The 24578-nt window shown below is 36.2% G+C and overlaps 1 protein-coding gene across 11 annotated transcripts in view; it reads left to right on the forward strand.

Moving 5' to 3' along the window:
• Nucleotides 1-24578, forward strand: part of RAPGEF6 (Rap guanine nucleotide exchange factor 6) — a 167898-nt gene that overhangs the window by 63067 nt on the left and 80253 nt on the right. For 7 of the 11 annotated variants that reach the window (XM_034404229.3, XM_034404246.3, XM_034404234.3 and 4 more), the window contains exon 6: nucleotides 7948-8091. In XM_034404229.3, coding sequence (XP_034260120.1) covers nucleotides 7948-8091 — 144 coding nt within the window. Of the gene's footprint in view, nucleotides 1-7947; nucleotides 8092-19636; nucleotides 20599-24578 lie in introns of those variants that run through there. The other 4 variants (XM_034404239.3, XM_087883656.1, XM_087883657.1 and 1 more) reach the window with 2 other exon arrangements.

Here is a 24578-nt window from a genome sequence, read left to right on the forward strand (position 1 = left end):
TGCAACGCGTTCTACATGGGGCTACCCTTGAAAAGTGTTCGGAGACTACAGTTGGTCCAGAACGCAGCTGCGTGAGCTGTCGTGGGTGCACCTCGGTACACCCATATTACACCAATTTTCCACGAGCTGCACTGGCTCCCTATTGGTCTCCGGTCACAATTCAAGGTGTTAGTTATTACCTTTAAAGCCCTACATGGCTCAGGGCCAGGGTATCTTCGAGACCGCCTTCTACCGCATAACTCCCAATGACCGGTAAGATCCCACAGAGTTGGTCTCTTCTGGGTCCCGTCAGCTAAACAATGCCGGCTGGTGGTCCCGTGGGGGAGGGCCTTCTCTGTGGCTGCCCCAGCTCTCTGAACCAGTTACCTCCTGAGGTCCGGACCATCCCCACCCTATTGGCCTTCTGAAAAGCGGTGAAGACCTGGCTTTTCCGGCAGGCCTGGGGCCGTTGATCTCTCTCCTGCGATTTGGCGAGATCCGGCCATGAATGGTGTGAATGAGTTTTAATGTTTTTAATGTTTTTAATTTTTAAATGTTTTTTATAATGATTTTAAATGCATTGTGAGCCACCCTGAGTCTTCGGAGAGGGGCGGCATACAAATTGAATTAAAAAAAAAAATTAGGCCAAAAAGTACTATTTTTATCGTATCTGTCCACAAAACATTGTTCCAGCAGCCTTCTGTTTATCCATGTACTCATTCTCATGTGGCATCAGTGTTTGTTTTTGGAAACTAGTGCTTTTCTCCTTGCAACCCTGCCAGTTACACCATTTTTTTAGTACTGTCTTGATGCTGGTCACATGAACTCTGACATTTCTCTGTGAAACCAGAGATGGGTTTTAGCAGGTTCTGAACAGTTCTGGAGAACCGGTAACGGAAATTTTGAGTAGTTCAGAGAACTGGTAGTAAAAATTCTGCCTGGCCCCACCCCCATCTATTCTCTGCCTCCCAAGTCCCAGCTGATCAGGAGGAAATGGGGATTTTGCAGTAACCTTCCTCTGGAGTGGAGTGGGAATGGAGATTTTACAGTATCCTTCCCCTGCCATGCTCACCAAGCCACGCCCACCAAGCCACGCCATGCCACGCCCACCAAGCCACGCCCACAGAACCAGTAGTAAAAAATTTTGAAACCCACCACTGTGTGAAACTTAATAATGTAAGATTTTGGAATGAACTATATAAATAAAATAAATAGCTTTTCATGGGAACCAGAATTATTTTGTGTACTGTAAGTCATGACAAAGTTTAGAGATCTTATGATTTAAGTTGGACACTAGAGAGGGACTCAAGTGTAGGCAAAAAGAAAGAAAAAAAAAAAGCCTGCCTTTGATTTTGATTAGAGATTTTTAAAATCACACAAAACACTATAACATTTGAAATATTAAAGAAGATCTATCATCCCTCCCAGGTAAACCAGAAATGACTAGTTCTATTTTATTACTATTATTACATTAACAGAATCTTGCAAGTCTGAAGGTACAAATCTCGATCCGCTGCCACTTTTAACTGCTGGATCAATTAGGGTGGGTCTTTCAAATGATCTTTGGTCTTTGAGGAATTTGGTAAGATTGTTATAGCTGCAATAACAGAATCAATAACTGTCTTTGTGAATGCATCATTTAAAAGAGATCTAAAATAAGAGATCAAAGAGGAGATGAGAAATAACAAGGATCTGCAGAACAACTGAGTGGAGAGGTGAAACAGTCAAGGTGGAAATTTGGAAAATAGAAATAATAAACACAGGAAGTGCAAATATTAAATCAATGAAAAAGATTCAGATAATTGCGAAAGAGTTTTGCTTGACTTACAGAACAATTGGAGAAATTTGTAAGGAGATAGGTGTTCAGTCGAGTCGTGAGGCTCTGGCTCACAACTCGACTGAAGACCTGGTGGCTGCCTGGGATATGGCGGCCACTGGAGCTTTGGACCGTGTCCGAGCTTTGCGGCCTTTGACCCGGCGCCGATCTCACTTAGCTCCCTGGTTCTCCGAGGAGCTGAGGGAGATGAAGCGCCGGAAAGGACGCCTGGAGAGCGATTGGAGGGCCAGCCTTTCCGAATCCACCGAACACTGGTGAGGTCTCATATTAAGACCTACCTAGTGGCGATAAAAGCAGCAAAGTTTAACTATTTTTCCGCTCTTATCGCGTCTGCGGATAACCGCCTGGCTGCCCTGTTAAGGGTGACCCGCTCCCTGCTCCATCCGGGAGCGCGGGAGGACCCCTTGGAGGGCAGGGCTGAGAATTTTGTTCAGTATCTGCATGACAAAATCGCTCAGATTCGGGAAGGCTTGGACTCTGACTGGGTAGATGCAGGTGGGGTGATGGAGGCAGGTCTTGAGAGTGTTATCTGGGAGAAATTTGACCTGGTGACCCCCGAAGACGTGGACAGGATTCTGGGTAGACTTAGCGCGGCCACATGTTTATTGGACCTGTGTCCCTCCTGGCTGGTGCTGGCTTCCCGGGAGATTACATGAGGCTGGCTCCAGAGGATTATCAACCCTTCTTTGAGAGAGGGATGCTTTCCCGCCGCCATGAAAGAGGCGGTGGTGAGGCCCCTCCTCAAGAAGCCCTCCCTGGACCCGGCTGCTTTAGCAAATTATCGTCCTGTCTCCAACCTCCGCTTCGTGGCGAAGGTTGTTGAGAGTGTGGTGGCGTGACAGTTCCCCCAGTACCTGGATGAAGCGGTTTATCTGGATCCGTTCCAGTCGGGCTTCAGACCTAGGTACAGCATGGAAATGGCATTGGTCGCATTGGTTGATGATCTCTGGAGGGCTCGGGACAGGGGTTGTTCCTCTGACTTGGTCCTATTAGACCTCTCAGCGGCTTTTGATACCATCGACCATGGTATCATGCTGCGCTGGTTGGAGGGGTTAGGGGTGGGGGGCACCGTGCTGCGGTGATTCTCCTTCCTCTCTGACCGGTCGCAGTTTGTGTTGACGGGGGGCCAGAGGTCGACCCTGAGGCGCCTTGTATGCGGGGTGCCATAGGGGTCGGTCCTCTTGCCCCTTCTGTTCAACATTTATGTGAAGCCACTGGGTGAGATCATCTGTGGTTTTGGGGTGAACTACCATCAGTACGCTGATGACACTCAGCTGTACATCTCCACCCCGGACAACCCCAATGATGCCCTTGACGTGATGTCCTGGTGTCTGGCGGCCGTGCGGATCTGGATGGGGAGAAACAGGCTCAAGCTCAACCCATCCAAGACCGAGTGGCTGTGGCTCCCAGCATCCCGATATAGTCAGTTGGTGCCATCTCTGACTATTGGGTGCGAGTCGCTGGCCCCCACGGAGAGGGCTTGCAACTTGGGTGTCCTCCTGGATGCACGGCTGTCTTTAGAAGAACATGTTTTTTACCTATGGCTGTTCACCGCCCTGAGTCCTTCGGGAGAAGGGTGGTATATAAATTTAAATATTAAATTAAATTAAATTAAGCCTTAAGAATTTTTTTTAAGATAGGAGGAAGAAAATATGGTTAGTGATCAGTTTCTACAACAGCATTTTAATGTCAAATTAACAAACAATAGTCGCAGAATACTACAGAATAGAAAAGAATACAAAATTGACCTGTTTGATCAGGGATAAGGCAATAAGCACATTTACAAAATACTGAAAACATTTTATGGACTTTTTGTTGAAAATGGATAGAACACAGTTAATGATTTTTGTATCTATCGATCAAAAAAGCATTGAATCTGGGAAGAAATATTCTATGTAATGTAATGTCAAAGAGGAGGAGGAATGATGTTAAGTCTTTTGCTGAGAAGATTGGGAGTCACTTAAATATATTTTTGTGTACATGTTTATTTTCTATTTTTCTGCACTTTCCCTTTTTCTTCTCTGTCTTATTTTGTCTTATTCTTTATTATTTTAAAAATCTTTAATAAATTTATTTTAAAAACACAATACTTTTGTAATCTTTCCCAGCCTGCAGAGTATCAGTCATAGTTTTTCAGAGATTTTCTCAGATAACTCCTTTATTTGAGTCATGACTCATTACAATAGACTTGCATTGTGAAGGTCAGACTTTGATGAATAGAATACAAAATTCTATTCTTAATTAAGTCAGGATCTTCCATACTCACATCTGGTTATCATCCCCTTATTGAAACACCTTAATTTCCCATTCAAATGAACTGAAAATCTTAAAAGGTTCATGTACTTCTGTGACATGTAGCTTTGGATCATTTCCCTCAATAAATAAATGAACAAGTATAATGTTTTTACTTATTCATTTAAGTAGGTTGTCTTTAACTAGTTTTAGGTCATATTTATGCAGAAATATTGAACATTCAAAAGGGTTCATAAACTTTTAAGCACCTCTATATATGTAGAAATAGTGCTAAGTTTTTAATTAATTAATTAAACATTTGCATGGCTGCCCAACTTAAACACAACTCTGGATGCCCCACAACAATAAAATAAATAACTATAAAATCAAAAACAACAAACCCAACATCTCAACCATCCCTTTGAAATTCCCAACAACCAGCTTTAGATATCCCTATTCTGTGCTAGCACCAGGGTGGGAAAAAAAAAAACACTGGGATGAAGATGTTCCATAACGCTTCTACTTCCACTAGATGGCAAGATTTCATGGGAGTGTCCTATCCTATCCTATTAGGTAGGATGGGTAGCTACTCTCAGAGAAAGGCAGTTCTGCCTGTATGTTACGTTTTGCTCCTGAATGAAAGATGGAATATCTAATATTTACTTATCTCATAAGTAAATAAGCACTTAAGGAAGAGCTGATGTAGAAGATAGAAGAGTGTATGAAATACAAATATACTATTGAAGACATGAATGAAAGAAACATGGAATGAAAACATTGCAGATCAATTTTCAAGTGTGTGTTTGCGTTTTTCATTGTGTTACAAGGTTGTTTTGATAGTATGAAAATTGGAAAGTGATTGTATGGTAAATGCTATATACCATAAAAGAACAAATACACATACACGTGCAACTTGAGAATTTGCTGGAAGATTTTATGAGTTATTTCATGGGGAGTTTTTTTTTACATTGGGGGTTTCCCTGCCAGGCAAGGTATTATTAATGGGGAATTACTACATTTTCAGTGTTCACTAAGCGTAGAATCAGAGTTAGAAGCGATTTCCTGACTCATGTAGTTCAATCTTCTTTGGAAACTTCTGAAACAGAATTATAGTTCTGATAGTATCTTTGATAATTGCCCAGCTACCCCTTGTCAAAGGTTTTGTAAAAGGATCAACAATGTATGATGTGTCAAGTACAGTAAGCTGTATTTTGCAACCTTATTTATATGTTATATTTATTTTTGAATTCTGGGCTCTGTTGTAGCAACCAGGATTGGTTGCATTACATTATGACAGCATGTTGTGTAGCATGAAAACTAGTCTGAAGATAACTATAGGCACATCTGCAATGGTATTTAGAACTAAATAAAACAATGAGTAATTTGATGGATTAAAAGTATGCTTTATTTTTTAATGAAGTAAGTAAGAATATGATTTGCTTAAATAATTTACATAATTAATAGATATTATTTATATTTATAAACTTCTGGAGAAAGCACTTGAATATTGTAGTGTCAGTGTATATTCTCTGATAAATGGATAAATACATTGCTGTTGTCATAAATGGATCATTCCTGAAATAACTATTATGTTTTATTCAGTCTTTTTCAAAGATTTGCATTTTTAAGATTCATTAACTTAGTGGAAGTCATTTAAGTGTCTGTTTAATTCACTGTTTGAAATCAGTTGTTTCTGCATATGCTAAGTTCATGGCTATCTAATAATTACTATATGATTTAAAAATTAAATCATATACCGTATTTTCCGGCGTATAAGACGACTGGGCGTATAAGACGACCCCCAACTTTTTCTGTTAAAATATAGGGTTTGGGCTATACTCGCCATATAAGACTGCCCCTCTTCCAATGCACACCAAATAAAAATTAAAAAACATCAACTGGCTCACCTACAATGTAAAAGCAGCTGTGCTAGACCCAAAATGGCCCCTGTAACAAGCAGGAACCTCACACAGCCACAAAAAGCCCCCCCAAAAAACTTTCACACTCTAAACACACACAACACAACACAACTGGCTCACCCACAATGTAAAAGCAGCTGTGCTAGACCCAAAATGGCCCCTGCAACAAGCAGGAACCTCACACAGCCACAAAAAGTCCAAAAAACCAACTTTCACACTTTACACACACCAAATTCCACATACAGCTTTGTGAGATTTTGTGTGTTTGTGTAGTTGGAGTGAAACACTACAGAAACACACTAAATCTCAGAAAGCTGCACAAATATTATTTTATTTTATTTTATTTTTATTTTTATATGAAAGCTAAATTTAAAACTTCCTAAACTTTAAATGGCTAGGTCTAAAAAAGAACAACTAAAAAAACCCCAATTGACTATTTTTTTTAAAGCTCCCAAAGAGGAAAAAAACTTACCCAATAGAACAGGGGTCTCCAACTTTGGCAACTTTAAGACTTGTAGACTTCAACTCCCAGAATTCCTCAGCCAGCTTTGCTTTGCTGGCTGAGGAATTCTGGGAGTTGAAGTCCACAACTAACTCCTTGCTTGATTGCAGGCAGGGAGTTGCTTGCTTGCCTGAATAGATTCAGGCAAGCAAAGCAAGGCAAGCGTTGCGACTAGCAGCTGAGGTAAGCAAGCTGGAGGGGGAAAACTTTTTCCCTTTTACATGGCTCTGGCCATCCCAGCTGAGTTGCAGGGAACTCAGCTGGGATCGTCAGAGCTGGGATCCTCAGAGTAAAAGGTAAAAAACTTTTTCCCTTTTACGTGGTTTCTGGCGATCCCAGCTGAGTTGCAGGGAACTCAGCTGGGATCCTCAGAGCTGGGATCCACAGAGTAAAAGGGAAAAAACTTTTTTCCTTTCACGTGGTTTCTGGCGATCCCAGCTGAGTTGCAGGGAACTCAGCTGGGATTGTCAGAGCTGGGATCGCCAGAGCTGGGATCGCCAGAGCCATTTAAGGCTCGTCAGAGCCTTTCGGGCTGGTCTGCCTGGTTACAGGAGAACGACACCCGGCGTATAAGACGACCCCCGACTTTTGAGAAGATTTTCATGTGTTAAAAAGTCGTCTTATACGCCGGAAAATACGGTAGTAATTGCAACAAAACACAGAACTCTCATTAAATTCCTGGGTGAAAGACTAGGCAATGAAAGGATTTTTCCCTATTTTGGAAATAATTATACAAATATATTTACTTTTGGCCTTTTAAATCTTCATATTACAGAAAATTGAAGGAAAGCTTGTTTTGAAATATATATGTATATATATTTTGCTGCATATTTCTTACACATATTTGAATTATCTCATGTCTCCTTTTGTTCTTTGTATATATGTGTTTGTCTCTGCTCTTTCCGGCTGAGAGTTCCAAAGGAAATGTGAATGTAGACTTTCTTTTTATAGCATAAATGAACATGAAAAAGAACAAGTTATCAACATTGCTCAAATTTAGTTCAAAACTTTTATGATTTGTATGTCATGAAACAAACTAGAGGCAGCACTCAAGCTTTATATGAAGTGAATCTGATAATTTTTTATTTCGACATATGTGGTTTACAGATAAAACTTTGTAGCAAACAATAATAACTGTCATAATAGTACAGTTTATTTTTGTCTAGGTAGCCATTTTAAGTATATAAAACTGTTCAAATACAGTGAACAGCTTTTATAGATACGTAGTGTTACTTAGGTTTTTCTTTTCTTTTTAAACAACACTGCTTCCCGGAAGGAAATTGTGGCCTCTCAGCTCATTGTAGTGAGTAATTGAAGAAGTGTTGCTTTAGTTTCAGGAACTTGTGTAGATTTCTTATGAGACAGTCACAGTATTAACTCATGCTGAGCCTGTCTTCATGAATTTTTTAAACTTACATAGACTTTCAGTGATATGGAAGAACTGGATGTTTAATCAGGATCCTGAACATGTGTTCCAGGTAGATAATTCAAAAGAGAATGAAGACAATATCTTGCAGAGGGAAGTGCCTCTTCGACAATCTCGCCGGAGGTTTCGGAAGATTAATCAGAGGGGAGAACGTCAGACCATTACAGATAATGTGGATGTTAGTAGCTACCTTTCCGTGAGTGTATTTCCTCTACTGTTAATTATTTACCCACCTGTATTCATCGTTCTCTGTGTTTGATTTTCTGTTGGAAGAAATGAAGAGATACATACAATTACAAAATGGATTTTATAAAATTGGAATCATAGAATGTTAGTTAACACTTCAAACCAGCTGTAGGTCTCTTGGATTCATTCTAATGCTCTATAAACTCTAAAGATCAACATTGCGGCAATTTAGTACTTTTGGACAATGAGAGCTTTTACATTAAAATGTGTTTAGAAATATTTTGTGGAACTTTAGCTACCATGAAGAAAATTCATGCTGAGCACGGTAAGTCATTTGTTTGTGTCAAATGAGCTATAATTTCAATTTAATAGTGTATTTCTTTTCGTCCTAGTTTGTAATGTCTTCAGCATCATAGAAAAACAATAACTTCTGACAAATCAAATTGTAATGAACTTCCACGATTGTTTACCTTCCATCAGCCTAACTTAGAGACCCAAAAGCTAATTTTAAAATTGCTCAGATTGATCAGGAATGAAATTAGACAAATCTTTATAAACACAATTAACAAAATGTTAAAACTGATTTAAAAAACCAAGAATTCCCCGTATACTACGACAGACGAGAGATTGAAACTGCCTTCTCTTCCAAGCCATCCCTCCCCACTTTCTTGAACTGAGATGAATTCTCAAGTTGTTCTAGGGATTGATTTATAGAATAGAAAGATATAGATTTATAGAAAGAAAGCACTTGCTTTTAGTCTTTGTTGCAGATATTAGAAGTTTGCTGATTGTTCATGTTTCAAGAAGAACATTTCATAAGGGGGCGGTACTTTTTAATGTGCATTTTTATCCCTATAATGCATAGAATATTTCTTCATGAATGCACCTTGTTTTAAGGTATCTGCTGATACAGCTTGCTCTGCTGGTACAGCTTGCTTGTTTACAAAAAAGATATTTTCAAACAAAACGCTGAGTTTAAGCTGCCAATCCTTTTCTAAAGAGAAGCCATAGGGCTACTTTAAAACCTAAAGGGATTTTTGGAAGTAGGATGTTGCTGGTTATCGGTTCTTTGCTTTGCAGTATTCCAGCTTCTAAAAGGGAGAAGATTTCAAAATACACAAATTAAGAAACATATGGATTGTTCAATCACTGCAAGAGAATTCCAGGATTTTAGAGTTTATCCCAGAAACGTCCTTCCTTTATTAGATACCATACATATTCTAATAAAGGGCACATCCACCATACAGGCAAAAACAATTTTGAAAATTATCTTGTTGTATTTAAAACTGCTTTCTGGTTTCAAGCCCTTAAATTTCAACTTTGTTCAAAGATCAAAGGAACTGAAAGGATATAAATATGTTTTTCTCAGGCTTCCCAGAGTTCTTGCACATTGGGGTGGAATATAAATACTATTAAGCAAATAAATAAAAACTCATTTCTTCCAGATATGTTGGAACTGATATTAACCAAATTCCCAGTGACTTGCAGTACTAAACTCTATTAAACCTGCTTGGTTAGGTAAAGTTTCTTTAGACTATATAGCTGAGGTTAATTTAAGATCACATTAGATGAAATATTCCATCATCTGTTATTCAGATATTTTTATAATTTAGATTATAATAAAAGAAGTTATGAGTGCTATGTTGGTTGTTCTTTTTCTCCTGTTTTATATTAGTACTTATAAATTAAATTTATGTAAGATTTCCTTTCTTGGTTAACTTACCCAAATACATTTAATTTTAATAGCATTGCAGGATTGTAAGTGAAGGATTGTGAAAGTAAATAGAAAGTATTCCTAGAAGAAAAGTTACAAGTGGTTACAGTATTTTGTTTATAAAAAGAGAGGAGGAGGAGGGAAGAGAAAGAGAGAAAGAAAGTAAGAAAGCAAACATGAAGCAAAGTTAAAGTGTGATAAAGATGTATAAAATTATGAATGATGTGGAGAAATGGCATAGTGCATAATCTTTGTGTTACTGTCAGTTTTAAGACATATATAATCATTTTTAAGAAAGGTGATTTCTTATAATATGCAATAATGCTATTGAATGTATGCTCTTACGATAATTTAGTAATTGCTGTTTCATGGGTAATTTATTTCAATTTTCTTCATTTCAGTTGACCTATTCTCAACTTTATTGTTAAAAAAATAGCAGTTTTTAACCCACCATCTATTTTTGAGAAAAACCTGAGAAAGGAAAAATAATGTTCTTTTTGTTTTCCTTCCAAATTTTTTTTTGTGTCATGTTCTTGCTCATCTCACCTGAGCTCAACATGTAATTAAAAGGACTTCAGTATTATACCAGTTGTATACCAATTCGGGCTTTTGTTTGTGGTTTGTGATAATGTTGCATTAAAATGACTTTCAAATTTGTTTACAAAAGAAAGATATACTGTATTTTTCGGAGTATAAGATGCACCGGAGTATAAGACGCAGCTTAGTTTTTGGAGAGGAAAATAGGGAAAAAAAATCTGCCTACCAGGTATTCATCTGGCTAGCGTCCTTAGTCTGGTCAGCTTCAGCACATTAGTTTGCTGGTTTTTTATCTCCTGCTTGGTAATAAAAAACAGTTTCTAAGGCACAGCTGAGAGGAAGCACCAATGAGAAAAGTAGGCAAAGCACGGGGAGATCGCTTCACTTGTTTACCGCCTCGTTAGGGTTGAAAAAAAAGCTTCAAAAAAGCTACATTCGGAGTATAAGACGCACCCAAATTTTCAGCCTCTTTTTGGGGGGAAAAGGTGCATCTTATACTCCCAAAAATACGGTAACTGTTATGAAGTAATTTCCCAAGCAGCATAATAATGGTTACTGCTATCTCTAAAAATTTCAATTATTGTTACCTAAGTGCTTATAAGGAAAAAAAAGTGTTTGTTTTGACTTATATATAACAAAACATTGCATGGGAATGCTGCAAAATTATGTGGTTGAGTATTTTCTATTTATTAGCAGAGTGGGCAGAGCCCTTCAATTAAAAAAAAACAAAACATTCTTAATGGTTTAACATCATATGTGGAGAGCTGATAGTCCTGTCTGTCGTTGTGGTGTTAACTGATGTTGTCATCTGTTTACAGGAAGCTGCTTTTCTAGCTGAATGCCAGATTACTGATTCAAAAGCAACATATCAGATATTTAAAAAAAAACAGTTTAAGAATAGGCATCTCATTGACAAGTTAATAAGAAATTCTCTTTCCTTTTAGTAGTTTATTTCTGGAAGAAATATGTAACATGAAATAATTTTAAAGAAGTTGGGTATTTGTTACTAGAACAGAAGAGACAAGGCTGGATCACACTTAAATTAGTCATTAAAGAGCAATGGCATGCACCCTTTTTACTATCGGAGGTATCGTGATTTCATCTATTTTAATATGTGACTATTGCTACTCAAATATATTTTAGTTCATTGCCTCATTAAGAAACTTTCTACATTCTTAATGCATATTCACATTCCTTGAGAGAGCAAATTCAATCGCATTGATTCAAATATATTGGGGAAAAAATGGAACATCTTTATTGCTATATTGTCCAGATTGTTAGTCAAACCATTATATATGGAGGCCTTGGACTGTCTGAGCTTGGTTGTTTGCTTGCTTCATTGTCCAGATGAAGTAACATCATATTACCTGGTTTTATAATGAAATGTCTGCAAGCAACCAACCAAACACACACACATACACACCAATGTAGAGCACCAATCCCTCTACAGTGGAACCCTGAGGTGCATTCTCTTCTGTTTAAACAGAAGAGTGTATGTTTGTTGTGTTCAGTGCATAACATGCAAAAAGCATTTCCATTCTCAATATGGAGCTTGAGACAGTTCAATAATATACTCTGGAAAACATATTAATTAATTAAATATTCTAAAATGTTTCTGAATTTTCCAATCAGCATTCTACTCAGGCAAATCAATCTGCTGTGTTTTCCTGTTAGGAATTGTTGATGTCTATTTGAATCAAATGCCTGATATCAGAGACATAAGTATTAAAATGAAATATGCTTTATGTTTTTGTTGAAAACAGTGCATTAAGTTTTAGATAAAAAACCCTATATTTTGGAATAAAAAATAACTTTTTCTTAAAGAAATTGAATAATTTATTTCCTTTTGTTTTTAAAAATTATTTTGATTGTGTAGTTTTTACATGCTAATTATCATGATTAAAGTTATATGGAGAGAGTAGGACTAATTTGTGATGGTTTTGTCAGAAAGTAATCAGTAATGGCAAATCATTCAGTGGTGAAGACCTAATATATCAAGTTTTCAGAATATTATGTAGGTCACTGAAATAAGAATTTTTTTGATTCATGGTAAAATAGATATCAATATTGGAATATACCATGAATTATTCAGTTTAAAGTTAATTTTTTCTCAGAAAAGACAGTATTAATTTTATCTTAAATGATTTAATAATTTCACAATGGGCTGTGTTCCAGTTATCAGAAACAGATGCTGACCTATCTTAGAATGTACTATATTTTCAAAGTTGAGGAAGGATGTTCGTTTCTCCTATTCGGACTTCGCAATCTTATAATATCAAAACTGAAAGAAATAGGGGAAATTTGATATACAGAAGTGAAAAAGTAATGTGCATAATCTGGCATACATTTCTCAAAGCATCTTGATTTTAATTTGAATGTAATCATGTCTGGAATTATATATCTAGTTTACTCTAGCCTAGTAACTACTGGAAATAAAATATTTCTAGGTCTAAGAAATAGGACTGAAAATCAAATGTTCTGCCATTTATGAATCATATGCGTAGCCTCGTTTTGTGAACATGTCATCTAGCCATAGTTTCATCCTGCCTTTGTTTCCATATTATTTCTATTATGCACTTGAGCACCAATTCTAATTGTATGGTGTCTTTATGTGGACATGGAACTGATGTCATGTTAAACTGATACAGTTGCCTAAGGAATGAAATGTACTTGAAAACATGGCCTGGCTTGAATTTGTCTTTCTCACGGAGACCCTCTTTAAATCAGCTTCTGTGCATGTTTGTTCCCATTAAAAGTTTACATAATATAATAGAGCTATGCAAGATTTGCATGGCTCATATTTATATATGTAAGTGTTGTGGCCCGCCAGCAGCCTGCACGGATTGTTGCTGATCCCAACGACGAGGAGGCTGGTGTGGTGTTGCGCCAGCAGCCTGTGTAGTCGGTGCTCGAGTCGGACAGCGAGGAGGCTGAAGAAGATGTGCCAGAGGCAGGGATTCAGCCAGGGCCTTCAGAACCTCCAGAGGCTCCTTTAAGTGAAGAGGATGAAGTGGAGAGGAGCCTCTTCTCAATGCACGAGCACGCAGAGCTGCCAAAAGGCAGGAATGGTTACTCAGGAGGAGGTCTCCTTGAGAGTAAGGCTTGGGGCTAATTGGCCACTCCCTTAGCCTATTTAAGTTTGCACACAGCTTGTAAAAACCTGCAGGAAACAATGTGTGTTCGTTCGTTCGCTGATCATTGAGTTTGAATTTTCTCTGCAAACCTGGCTTCTGGGCTTTCTGCCAACTCTAGTAAGACTATCTTATCTGTGGAATTTCTGGCAGGTTGTTAAGAACGTTTTATTAACAGCTTGCATTTGCAAAAGACTGTGTTCTGAAGTAAACTGAGTTTTGTTTGGAGTTTGTGTGTGCTACATTCTTTGGGATCGGTAGCTGGGGCAGAACAGTAAGGGGATGCCCAGTAGCAATTGTAAGGAGCACTTTAAATCAAATATACTTGTTTCTGGAATCATGGCATTCTGGAATAAAGACATTGCTTCTTTCAGGAATGGCCAACATGCTTTATGACTAGCTTTACAAAATTTGACGCATCTTTTCCTCTTTGATTGCAAAGTGCTGCATTGCCCTAATAAAATAATTGCTTCCACACCACATGGAACATTTTCATGACACAAATAGATAGCAGCTCAATTGAAACTCTTTATGTCATGCACAAAACACTGTGTGATGAATTGTCTTATACTAAGATAGCATGATGAATGTCTAAAAAAAAAGAAATCACATTTTTAAAAACATATGATAAACACTCTGTTCACAAGTACTGGCTTAAAACCGTATCCACTAATTTTATCTAATAATTTCCAATCAGCTAGGCAAAAGATAGTTCATACAAAAACAAAACACCCTGTCATATGGACTGTCATCAGAGTTTCTTGGAATTATGCCCTGTAAAAGGGCTTCTTATAATGTATCACAGATGTAGAACTGCAAATTGATCTAGCAAATGCTAATTTAGACTATCAAAGGATGGAAATGTAATTTCTGTGCACCCAACCAGCCTGTTACAGAAGGCTCCAGCTCTATCCAAGTATTGGAGTGCTTTTTTTCAAGGCCCAACTATTGTCATTCTATCTACATGGGTAGAGAATACAGTAAAGTACCATATAATGAAAATGGTTGCCCAGGTTCAGTGAAAACTATTGGACATTGCTCCTTTGGTATGGAACTTTATATGCAACATGATTTATTTTATTATTTTGCCTTTTTGGGCACTGGGAAGCTTGTTATAATTTTCTCCTTCTACAGACATGAGTTTTTATGCCATCTTCCAAGCAGCAAAATTTTGTGTTGTGTTTTGTGTAGAATTCTTGGTGATATTTTAAAAAAAGAATCTGTTATAAATGATATGTTAGATGATACTTCCATTACAGTTTAAATATTCCATATCTATATGATATTTGAAGGATAGTCATATAATATTTTTTTAATTTTAAAAAATATATGATAAAAGTAACATTTATACCCAGGAGATTTAGTTTCTTTCACTAGCTAAATCTTGCTCAGAGGTTTGAGATTGGCAGTGTTTCAAAAGGAAATGTAGACTTTTCTTCATTCAAATTTAGGGAAAAAATATGAAATTGGTATATGCTAATAATTTTTCTTCTAGTCTGTGTAGATTCTCAGTCATCCAGGTCATGGTTGTCTCAAAGGTGCTTTTTCAAGAGGCAGCTGGACTTTCTTGTTTTTTTCTTTGAAGCTGTTTCACTTCTCATCCAAGAAGCTTCTTCAGCTCTGACTAGATGTTGGGGAATGGAAGGATTTATATTCCTTGCAGAACAGCTGGTCATTTGCATTCTTTTAAAGAGTCATTGAGGCACTTGGAGATTTATCTGTGTCCCAGGGTCAGCTGAGTAGTGCAAATGGTTTCAGCATTTTTTTCTGGAAATCCATATATACCCTCACACCATTTGAAGAGTGTTTATCCCAATGTTCATGACTAAAAGTCTATTGAGATTCTCAGTCATCCTGGTCATGGTTGTCCCAAATGTGCTTTTTCACAAGGCAACTGGATTTTCTTGTTTTTTCTTTAAAGACATTTTGCTTCTCATCCAAGAAGCTTCTTCAGCTCTGACTGGATGGTGGGAATGGAAGGATTTTTTCTTCTAATAAATTTGCCTGGATAAAAGCAAAAGTTAATCAGTGTTCACTCTAAATCAGGGAAGCAGATGCTCAAGTCATATCTTTAAGCAGCAGTTGAGTTGGTTTGGGCAAATTTGGCCCAAGAGAACTATATTTTTGAAAAATAGTATGTAACATACTTTATAAGCTTTCAAATTCTTTTTTAAAAATTGAGAAGTTGTATCTTGTTCTCTCCTTTGCTTTGTCTTCTCTTTCCCGTTGTTTTGTTTCCTTTGTTCTGTTTTTTCTTCCCTGCTATCATTCAGTGGGAATTCCTTTGGTGTGTAGCCTGGCAGAAGATTTCTGGGCTTTGGCTTAATCTGGATGAGAAGCCTCCTCTTCCTTTTTCCTTTGCTTTCTTTTTTGCTTCCCCCTTTCTTTGTTGCTGCTGCTCAGTTTTAATCTCTTTTAATCTCTTTCATCCAGGAAATAGGTTGAAGCCCAAATCTCCTGGGCTCCAGCCCAGGAGATTTGGGCTTCAACCTATTTCCTGGATGAAAGCCAGCCAGCCAGCCAGCCTTCCTTCCTTCCTTCCTTCCTTCCTTCCTTCCTTCCTTCCTTCCTTCCTTCCTTCCTTCCTCCCTCCCTCCCTCCCTCCCTCCCTCCCTCCCTCCCTCCCTCCCTCCCTCCCTCCCTCCTAGATGTGCTAATGCATCATCTTTGACATTTAACAGGGAACTGTGTCTCATGACTGGGCATGTGAGGGCCACAAACAGTATGCATGCAACTTAGACGGAACATTGCTGCCCGTATGCTTTTATTCTGTATATATTTTTATACTTTTGCAATTTTAATTCCTTTGGCTGTGTTCTGCTGAAATAAGCCTTTGAACCTGCAGGTTATTAATTTAAAATTGATTAAATAATTTTAATTTTCAGTAACATTCTAAAGAGAAATCCAATGTTACTTACAAAAAGGTGTAAGTAATGTAAGAAATGACTTGTTTGTTCATATGGCATCTGGATATGGTTAATACATGAATCTACAGTGAATGAAGTAAATCAGATGGAATTTATGCAGCTATAAATGTCAAATACTCTAAATAAGAAAAGACTTTTTAAATATATAGTATATTACCTGTGAGAAGAAAAGGAGCTTACAATGCCTAGAGGGAAATTGAATCTATGGTCCTTTTTTATTGTTCCCTCTGTATCTCCAGTTCTATTTTTAGAAGCTTACATCATTTTTGTTCTAGTGACAGCCTCTTGCTTACATTTCTCCTCCTCTCTCCCTCTCCCTCCCCTTTCTTTCTCTCTCCCCCCCCCAGGATAGGTTATGTATTTCTACTATTATTGAATTATACCATTATTTTGGTAGAATTTTTAGACCATAAAATGCTGTAACTGCAGTGAAACTGAACACATATTCCTTGTTTAACATTGGAACATAATAGTATTATAATAAAGAAAAAATGTGGATAGCTCATTTGGATATTTTTAATAATTGTGATACAAAGCCTTACATAATTTTTTTAAAATGCAATAATTATAATTCTAAGCTTTCTTGAATACAAAATAATTTGAGATAGAGAAGCTTAAATGATGTAGGTGTTTTAGCTATTCTAAATCATAGAAGACACAGTGCATAGTGGAGATGCTGCCAGATGTTGTCCCATCTGCCAGTAATAATTTTCACCATTGGCCCTTTCTCTTCCAGAACACATTTCAAACTGACACTTGTATATGTTACAATAAACTTTTGATAACCTTTTTTGTCATTAAAATGTTAAGTACTTCAGTTTGCCAAACTATAAAGATTTTTAGATTGCTTTGTAACCTGTCATTCAGCTTGCCAATTATCAGATGCTGTGAGTCTTTAGCTTCTTGAATTCCATTTTGAGCATAATGGTTTACTGAAACTATATTACTATTTACTGTATAGATACAGAAATTTCATATATAGTGTGTCCCCATTTTTTCTTTTGGAATTGTTTGTTCATATTTGGGGAAATTCTGACGGAAATATTAAAAATATGAGCAAATATTTGAAATACATGGAGTTTATTAAAATACAATCTAGAATAAAAATGAACTGCTTGACCATCTGTCTTCCTTTCTATGCATCCATCCATATCTAATGTAGACTCTTCTTTTTTTCTAAGTTCATTATATATTTAAATTAATAAAGTATACTGTTTGCATTTGTAACTTTATTCAATAATTTATTTGTTGACAAGCTTAGTATAGCACATTGTATCTTTAAAGTTAGTCTTAATTGCTTGAAATAATCGTACAAAATATTTGTAAAAATATTACTTCCTTTGCAAATGCATTTTGATCATTTTACATTTGCTCACAATATACAATGTGTTCATAAAATTTTGGCTTAATAGTGTTAAAAAAAATAATTTCTAAAGCTTCTAGTCTAATACAGAATTAGGTTAGTCTTACCCCCTGCACATAGCTGTTAGACTGGCAGTGTTGCATGTAAAATCTTCCCCAGGGAGTTGCAGTAGCTGCAGTCTGATTTGTAAGAAAGGGAAAAGGATGATGTCATCTTCACTTAAAGGGGAAATAGAATTTTCACCCATTATTGGGCTCACAGTTATAGTAGCTGTGAAATATTGCATTCATGCCATACTCTTTAGTGGACTGAATTGCATGGCACAATAAAACGTTTTTAAAAGGCAATTTTTAGGCTATACGTTCTATTTGCTAATATTTAGGAAATAGAAGAAGTTACGTTTTATTTAAGCAAGTTATATTTAGGAGGAATAATTACCTTAAGTCATTGGAGACATGGCACTCTGCTTAGGTGTTCTACATGCAAACTTTGGAACAGTTTCACACAACTCTTTATTTAAACAGAGTTGCTACTATAGTGATGATGGTTTTTCCTTTTCTTATAAACAAAAACATTAATTTAAATGCTGATCATTCTATGATATTCTCAATTATGGGAGGGAGGGAGTTAGGGAGAGAGAGAGAGAGAGAGAGAGATCCCTTGAATACAATATTTAAACAAATATCCCCTCTCAGCAGTCTAAAATAATACCAAGTGGTATTAGTAAAAAACAAAACAAAACAAAACTTTTTTTCATTCATGAAAATATCTGTTGGATTAAAGAGCTTCCAAAAAAGATACCCTTGAACAAAACTTTTTATATGACCATTTCCTGTTTTTTGTGCCAGATAATTAAATCTAAAACATTTTTTTAAATCAGTTTATCAATAATATGTGCATGTTGATCATTGGACAACTGAGAGTATTGTTAAGTTTTTAGAAGATACAAATGAAATTAATCTAGAATTTATGTGAATTTGTGAATGAATGGCATTCATTACCAACCATGAAATGTCCTGCTTTGATCTTTAAAGCAGTGTCAATCTGTCTTTAGGATTCAGATGAAATATGAACACTTGGTCTATACTTGAGTTCCGAATAAGAAATTAAAAAATAATTTGCTTTCAGACATAAAAGTGTTTATTTAATGCAAAACCTGGATTTTGTGCTTTTGTAGGCAACAGTTTTTTTAAAACTTGTAGCTACAGTGTTCATGTATTTCCCTCTTAATTGATTGCACAGAAGATATGTATGTTCATTTTGAATCTATACATTAAATCATTTAAAGTGTCTGGCTCTTTGCCTTAATGGCTAACACCATTATTTCCCATTTTTAATATTAAGACTTCAAATATCAAAGCTTTGATATAGTTTAAGGCATGATATATTTTAATTCTCCAATTTAAAATGGATTTTATTCAAGGTTACAATATTAGGAAAAGTTTGTGCTCTCCAATTTAAAAATTTTTTAGAGATCATAGGTATGTATGTAATGAAGGAAATATCTTAATCATTTTAAATCACAGTAACTAGAAATATTATTTGCTTATAACACACCTTAGGAAAAAAACACATGTGTATAGATGCACAGATTTCAAGATTAAGTGGTTAAAAATAAAACACCCAGAGGAATTATGTGCTATGTCAGATGAGCAGAGTGATATGAAATGTAACATACTGCATTTTGCTGAATTGTTGTTGTACAGAGATGTGTTTATATTAGGTCAATAAAGATGCTCTGGCTGCATCTGCAGATACAGTAGCCAATTGATCTAATGCAGTTTCTAAAGGCTTTCTATACAGGTGATGTCATCCTTTTAGCTCCATTCCCCTCCCACACTCCCCCCTCCTTATTAGATATTTCATCTTGCTGCGGAGCATCCAATCGATGAGAGCTTTTCCTGAGGGAGCTGCTGAGAAACGAGCAAAGATAGTAGGAATTAGGACTCGACCATTCAGTCTTGCTGTGGATGTTGCTTTTTGCAATGTATTAGAATTTTTTAAATTGAAAAATGCTAGATTTGGATTAACCATGGTATCTGGCTGTTGCATTAGAATTCTTAGCTATACTGCAGTATTTTAAACTCTGCATTGGGGGTGTGAGGGAAATGGCTTTGATTGCAGAAGCTTTGAGAAATTCTACAATGCAAACCTGTTAGACCTCATACACACACTCACGGTTTGCCTCCGAAGATACTGGCTGTGTGTGGATTCAGTATTGCGGCTTTGGTGGGCAGGAGTATAAAGAAAAAGAAACTTTGATATGAAGGATTCTTTGGTCACTCAAGATTTAATGAAGAAGACTCTTAGCAAAACTGTTCCTGCTTTATAAAATGTGAAGATGGGAAAAGGGAAACTGAAGACTAACCAGCTTTAACTGTGCCTTGAAACAGAAAAAAAGAATCTTAAGAGGAATTTAATATTCATCTTTTCGTAATTATTGTATGAACTTTCAGCCTGATCCTGAATTTATTTTATGTCTGCTGTTTCAGGCATATTCTCATTGATGTTAATATTTTAAAAGAGAAGTACTACTAAATTTTTTGAATGTGTGAAATTACCTGCTTGTTGAAATTGGACTGATTTTTTTTTGCAGTAATCATTGCCAGATGAAAGCTGCTGAATGATAATTTTTTAAAAAAACCACTGTGAATATAAAATCTGACTAATCATGTGCCTGAAGATCCATATCTGATTTATAGTTTATAAAAAGAATCTTCCAAGGATCTTACTTAAATTATTGTTTGTGACTTTTGTTTGCAAGTGGAAGCTTTCCTTTTTAACACAGGAAATGGCTTTTCTTGTTCGTTGTTATGCCAATTGTCTGCAGCCATGGGCCTCTAAAGTAAGTAAGGATTTATAAGCAGGGTTTTCCTCTGACTGAATAAAGTAAGAAAGTAAATCTTAAAAATATTCACATATGTAATTTCTGTTGATTTTCTTCTGATGTTGAAATTCTTTGTACTATAGAATTGAACTTATCTGAGTCAGTACTATGAGAGAAATATAGCAGGGTGCATTAATGTTTAATATTGCTCTTTGACCTAGTTATCAATCTTTTCTGAAATCATGTAGCCTTGTGGTTCAGGTTTTGCATACACTTGGGACTGTAAGTGTTTAAGAGCATCTGTCTGCAATATTATAGAAAAAACATTTACATTGTATAATCTTATTCGTGAAAAATTATGCCTTCATAAAAGTTTCTTCATTTGCATCTTTAGTGTAATTAATTAGTTCTAGAAGTTTTCTCTGTGTTGATGCTAAGCTTAAGCTGTTGCCTAGTGGTAGGAAACCTTCATAGAGCTTTTATACCTTAAAAGTATATCTGATATTTCCCCCCTTAATGTTAGTGAATAGTAATAACATTTGAGGTGTGTTCATATATTTTTAGGATAGAATTGATTGACATGGGAAATTAGAAATATATTAAATTTTTTCAGTTCTATTAGCCTGGTTCTCCTATAATACTTTCAAGCTTCCATTGATAAGCAAAGAGCTATAATTATTTATTAACTTTGCTCTTTCGTAGATTTTAAGACAATTGGGGGCTATTTCATTTAATTGGCATATTTTCTATTCAATCCAGCTGATGATTTTCTTGCTAAGAGCTTATTTCTTAGCAGCCTTGCCAACTCTTCCAAAAAATCCCTAAAGGTTAAAACATCATTTCGGTGTGGATACTCTGCTGTACCCATCCCTTATCTCCTGCTGATCTATCCCCTTCCTCCAGTGACTGTCACAACATTGTTTCCTGTGCTATGACAACTGTCAAGATCAGAGGTCTTCAAACTTGGCAGCTTTAAGACTTGCTGGAGAATTCTGGGAGTTGAAGTCCACAAGTCTTAAAACTGCCAAGTTTGAAGACCTCTGGTCAAGATCATCCTACACATTCATTCTGGCTTTGTCCCTAGAAATGAGAGCAAAGACAGAAAACAATATTTAACTAACATTATCATTGTACTATTATATTTCTTTAGCCAGGTGAATTAAAGTGATGGGAACTTTTATTCCTTTCTGATTTAATCAATCAGTTCTGACCTTGCTCTTTCTAGAAAGAACAGGCTGCTAGCCCTGTAAGATGGAAAGATCTGACTGCAGTCACTGAGACACTGAACTATAGTTCTAAACTGAGACTGAAGACTGGTTAAGCCTTTGGTTAGTTCGGGCTTAGTTATTGTGGATTTGTAAAACACTGTTAATATGTTGTGCAAACAAAGATAATTATGATTTATTTAGACCATGAATGAATTCTGTAAATGTATCGGCATTAGAGTAGTAATGTCAATTTACACTTTTCTATTACTCTAGAGCTACTTTCTAAAGCACACTTCTTTTGTTGGTGATGGTAAACAGTAATTCGCATAAGGACTTGTTTGGGGCCTAAAATGTTTTCTGGTTTCACTTCATATTTTGCTTTCTTCATTGTTACTTCATTTGTTATTGTTGTAAATGGCTTTAAAAGTTTTAAAAACATCCAAGATTTTTTAGTCTGTGTCTGGGAAGATAATGCGATATAGCTGCTTGATAATGTAAAGAAGTCAAAGCAGATTGAGAACAGTGAGTCTTGAAATAATTCTAAGTGAATATTTATCGACTCCTAAAATGGCAGACTTGTTTTGTATTGCGCCTACTTGGATGTGTAAATATAAGGATGAGTATAAATAGTGGAACAGCTTACATTCAGAAGTTGTAGGTGCTTCATCACTGGAGATTTTTAAGAAAAGACTGGACAGCCACCTGTCTCCTATTTTTTCAAGCCAATATGGTTATTGCTGAGAAATCTGTGTTTTGAAAGTCTACACATGTGAATTGCACTCTGGTTGGGAAAGGTTGGTTTAACATAACATCTGACTCATAGGAATGCGAGGGGTCAGGGACAGACAAGTGTTGAAAGATTCATGGTGATACAAAACCTATGACATAGGTACTTGCATCAGATATTAGGACCAAATATGCAAGGACAGTTTTTGCATCATAATCTCACCATATTTGTATTATTATTGTATATAATTTCAGTTAACTCAGATGCCTTTGGTCTGTCTTCTAATCCCACTTTCTGTCTCCCAACTAGAGAAATCTAAAATAAAAAAGAGAGATGATAGACTCATATTGAAAGATGCCTGGAGTGATTGAAAGCAGGGTGTGTCTATGAGAAAAACCCAATGGCCCCAGGCTGGTGTGCTTGAATTTTAATCATAAGTTGCAGTAATCACATACTGTCCAGATGCAGTCAACATATAGGTTTTACTCCCAGTTTTAATTTAGTAGTCCTAGTTATTTTACCCTGGATTATTGCATCTTGCAAACTTGCTCTGAAGTTAAAAACTGCATTTAATTAAAAATTGTTACCTAAGAGTTATGGCACATCATTTTTTGTTCTGATTTTCTGTTTAATCATATAGGTACCTTTGGGGATACAGGTTGCTTGCATTTGACATTCAGAATTCCTTGAGCCGTCTGTGCTTATAAGAGCTATTAAAAACTCAATTATGTGCATGAAACACTTTTCTTTTGATACATGAGATGCAGGTCATAAGAAATGAAATATATTTTAACTCATTTATCTGGATTTTTTTTCTTTAACATAGTCCTACAATAACATTTGAATAGTAAATTAAGGAGCCTTCCTTAAGTAATATGTGTTAATTCTGAGAGCATTGATCACATGAGACAAGCTAAATATCACATAGAACTCAATCATGTTCTTTATTTGGAAAGTTAATCTTTTTAATATCATAGACCTGATGAAGATAGGAAATTAATATTAATGTTTCTGTAAAAGTAATTTACACAATCAAAAACAATATACCTGTTCTACTAATGAAAGTCTAATATTACTCTTGTAATGTTCACCTGGCACAATAAACGTTTTTTGTCATAACATCATCTACCTGTTAAAGAGTATGTCTGAAACACTTTACTTAAATACAGAGAAAAACTTAAGATGAAACTCAACATATAGTTTTACTAGCAGTAACAATTCCTGTTGACAGAATTGGAAAGTATGAATCTGTTCTTTTACAGTCCCATAACATTTTCTCTGGAAGGTCCCTGAAACCCCCAGAGCTATTTTTGAGAGTCCTCGTTGGGATTAAATAAGGTAGGAAAAAAAGGAGAAGTGTTGTTGGGCATGTAATATGATTAGTTTGCTCCGATTGTTAAGAAAATTTAACAGCTAGGGAATTGGGGAAGACAGGTCCAATAATGCTGTACATCAACGTCCCATGCTGTAGATCAAGGTCCAAGGATATAGTGATGCTAGGAGTATTATAATTCTCAACTGATCATAAAACATTGACAAGTACTCAGTTTTAACGACTGCTAGAGATTCAATAAACAAGTGGTTTATTTTTCACACGACAATAAGTCTCCAGCTGGCATTTGAAGGGGTACCTGCAGCGGTACCCCGCAGATTGTCTATTGCTTCTTTATGCTCCATGGTACAGATGTGAATCACAACAGCTTTTCCATTGGACATCTTGGTTGGGGAGACAATCATAAAGGGTGGGGGGGGTCAGTTCAGATTAGCAGAGCTCATTCAAAAGAAGAAGTGCCATGTTGGAAGTGGTTGTTATCTAATTTAGATGACATCCCAGCTATTTAAAGATAATTCAATTTCAGTGGTGTTGTGTTCCATTTTCTTTTGGAAAATCATATGGCTTACTTGGGAATAGCCTCACCTACAAAGATCAAAAATAATATGTGTGTCTCTTACTATGTAGATTCCCAGCCAGCTGTTACTTGCCCATAAAATCTTTTTAAAAGTAAATTGAAAGAAAAGACACCCTGGTAAGCAACGGAATTCTGATTGAGTCCTTTCTTGTT

Source organism: Pantherophis guttatus, chromosome 2 (assembly GCF_059756535.1).
Source record: "Pantherophis guttatus breed Tessera chromosome 2, ASM5975653v1, whole genome shotgun sequence".
NCBI lineage: Eukaryota > Metazoa > Chordata > Lepidosauria > Squamata > Colubridae > Pantherophis > Pantherophis guttatus.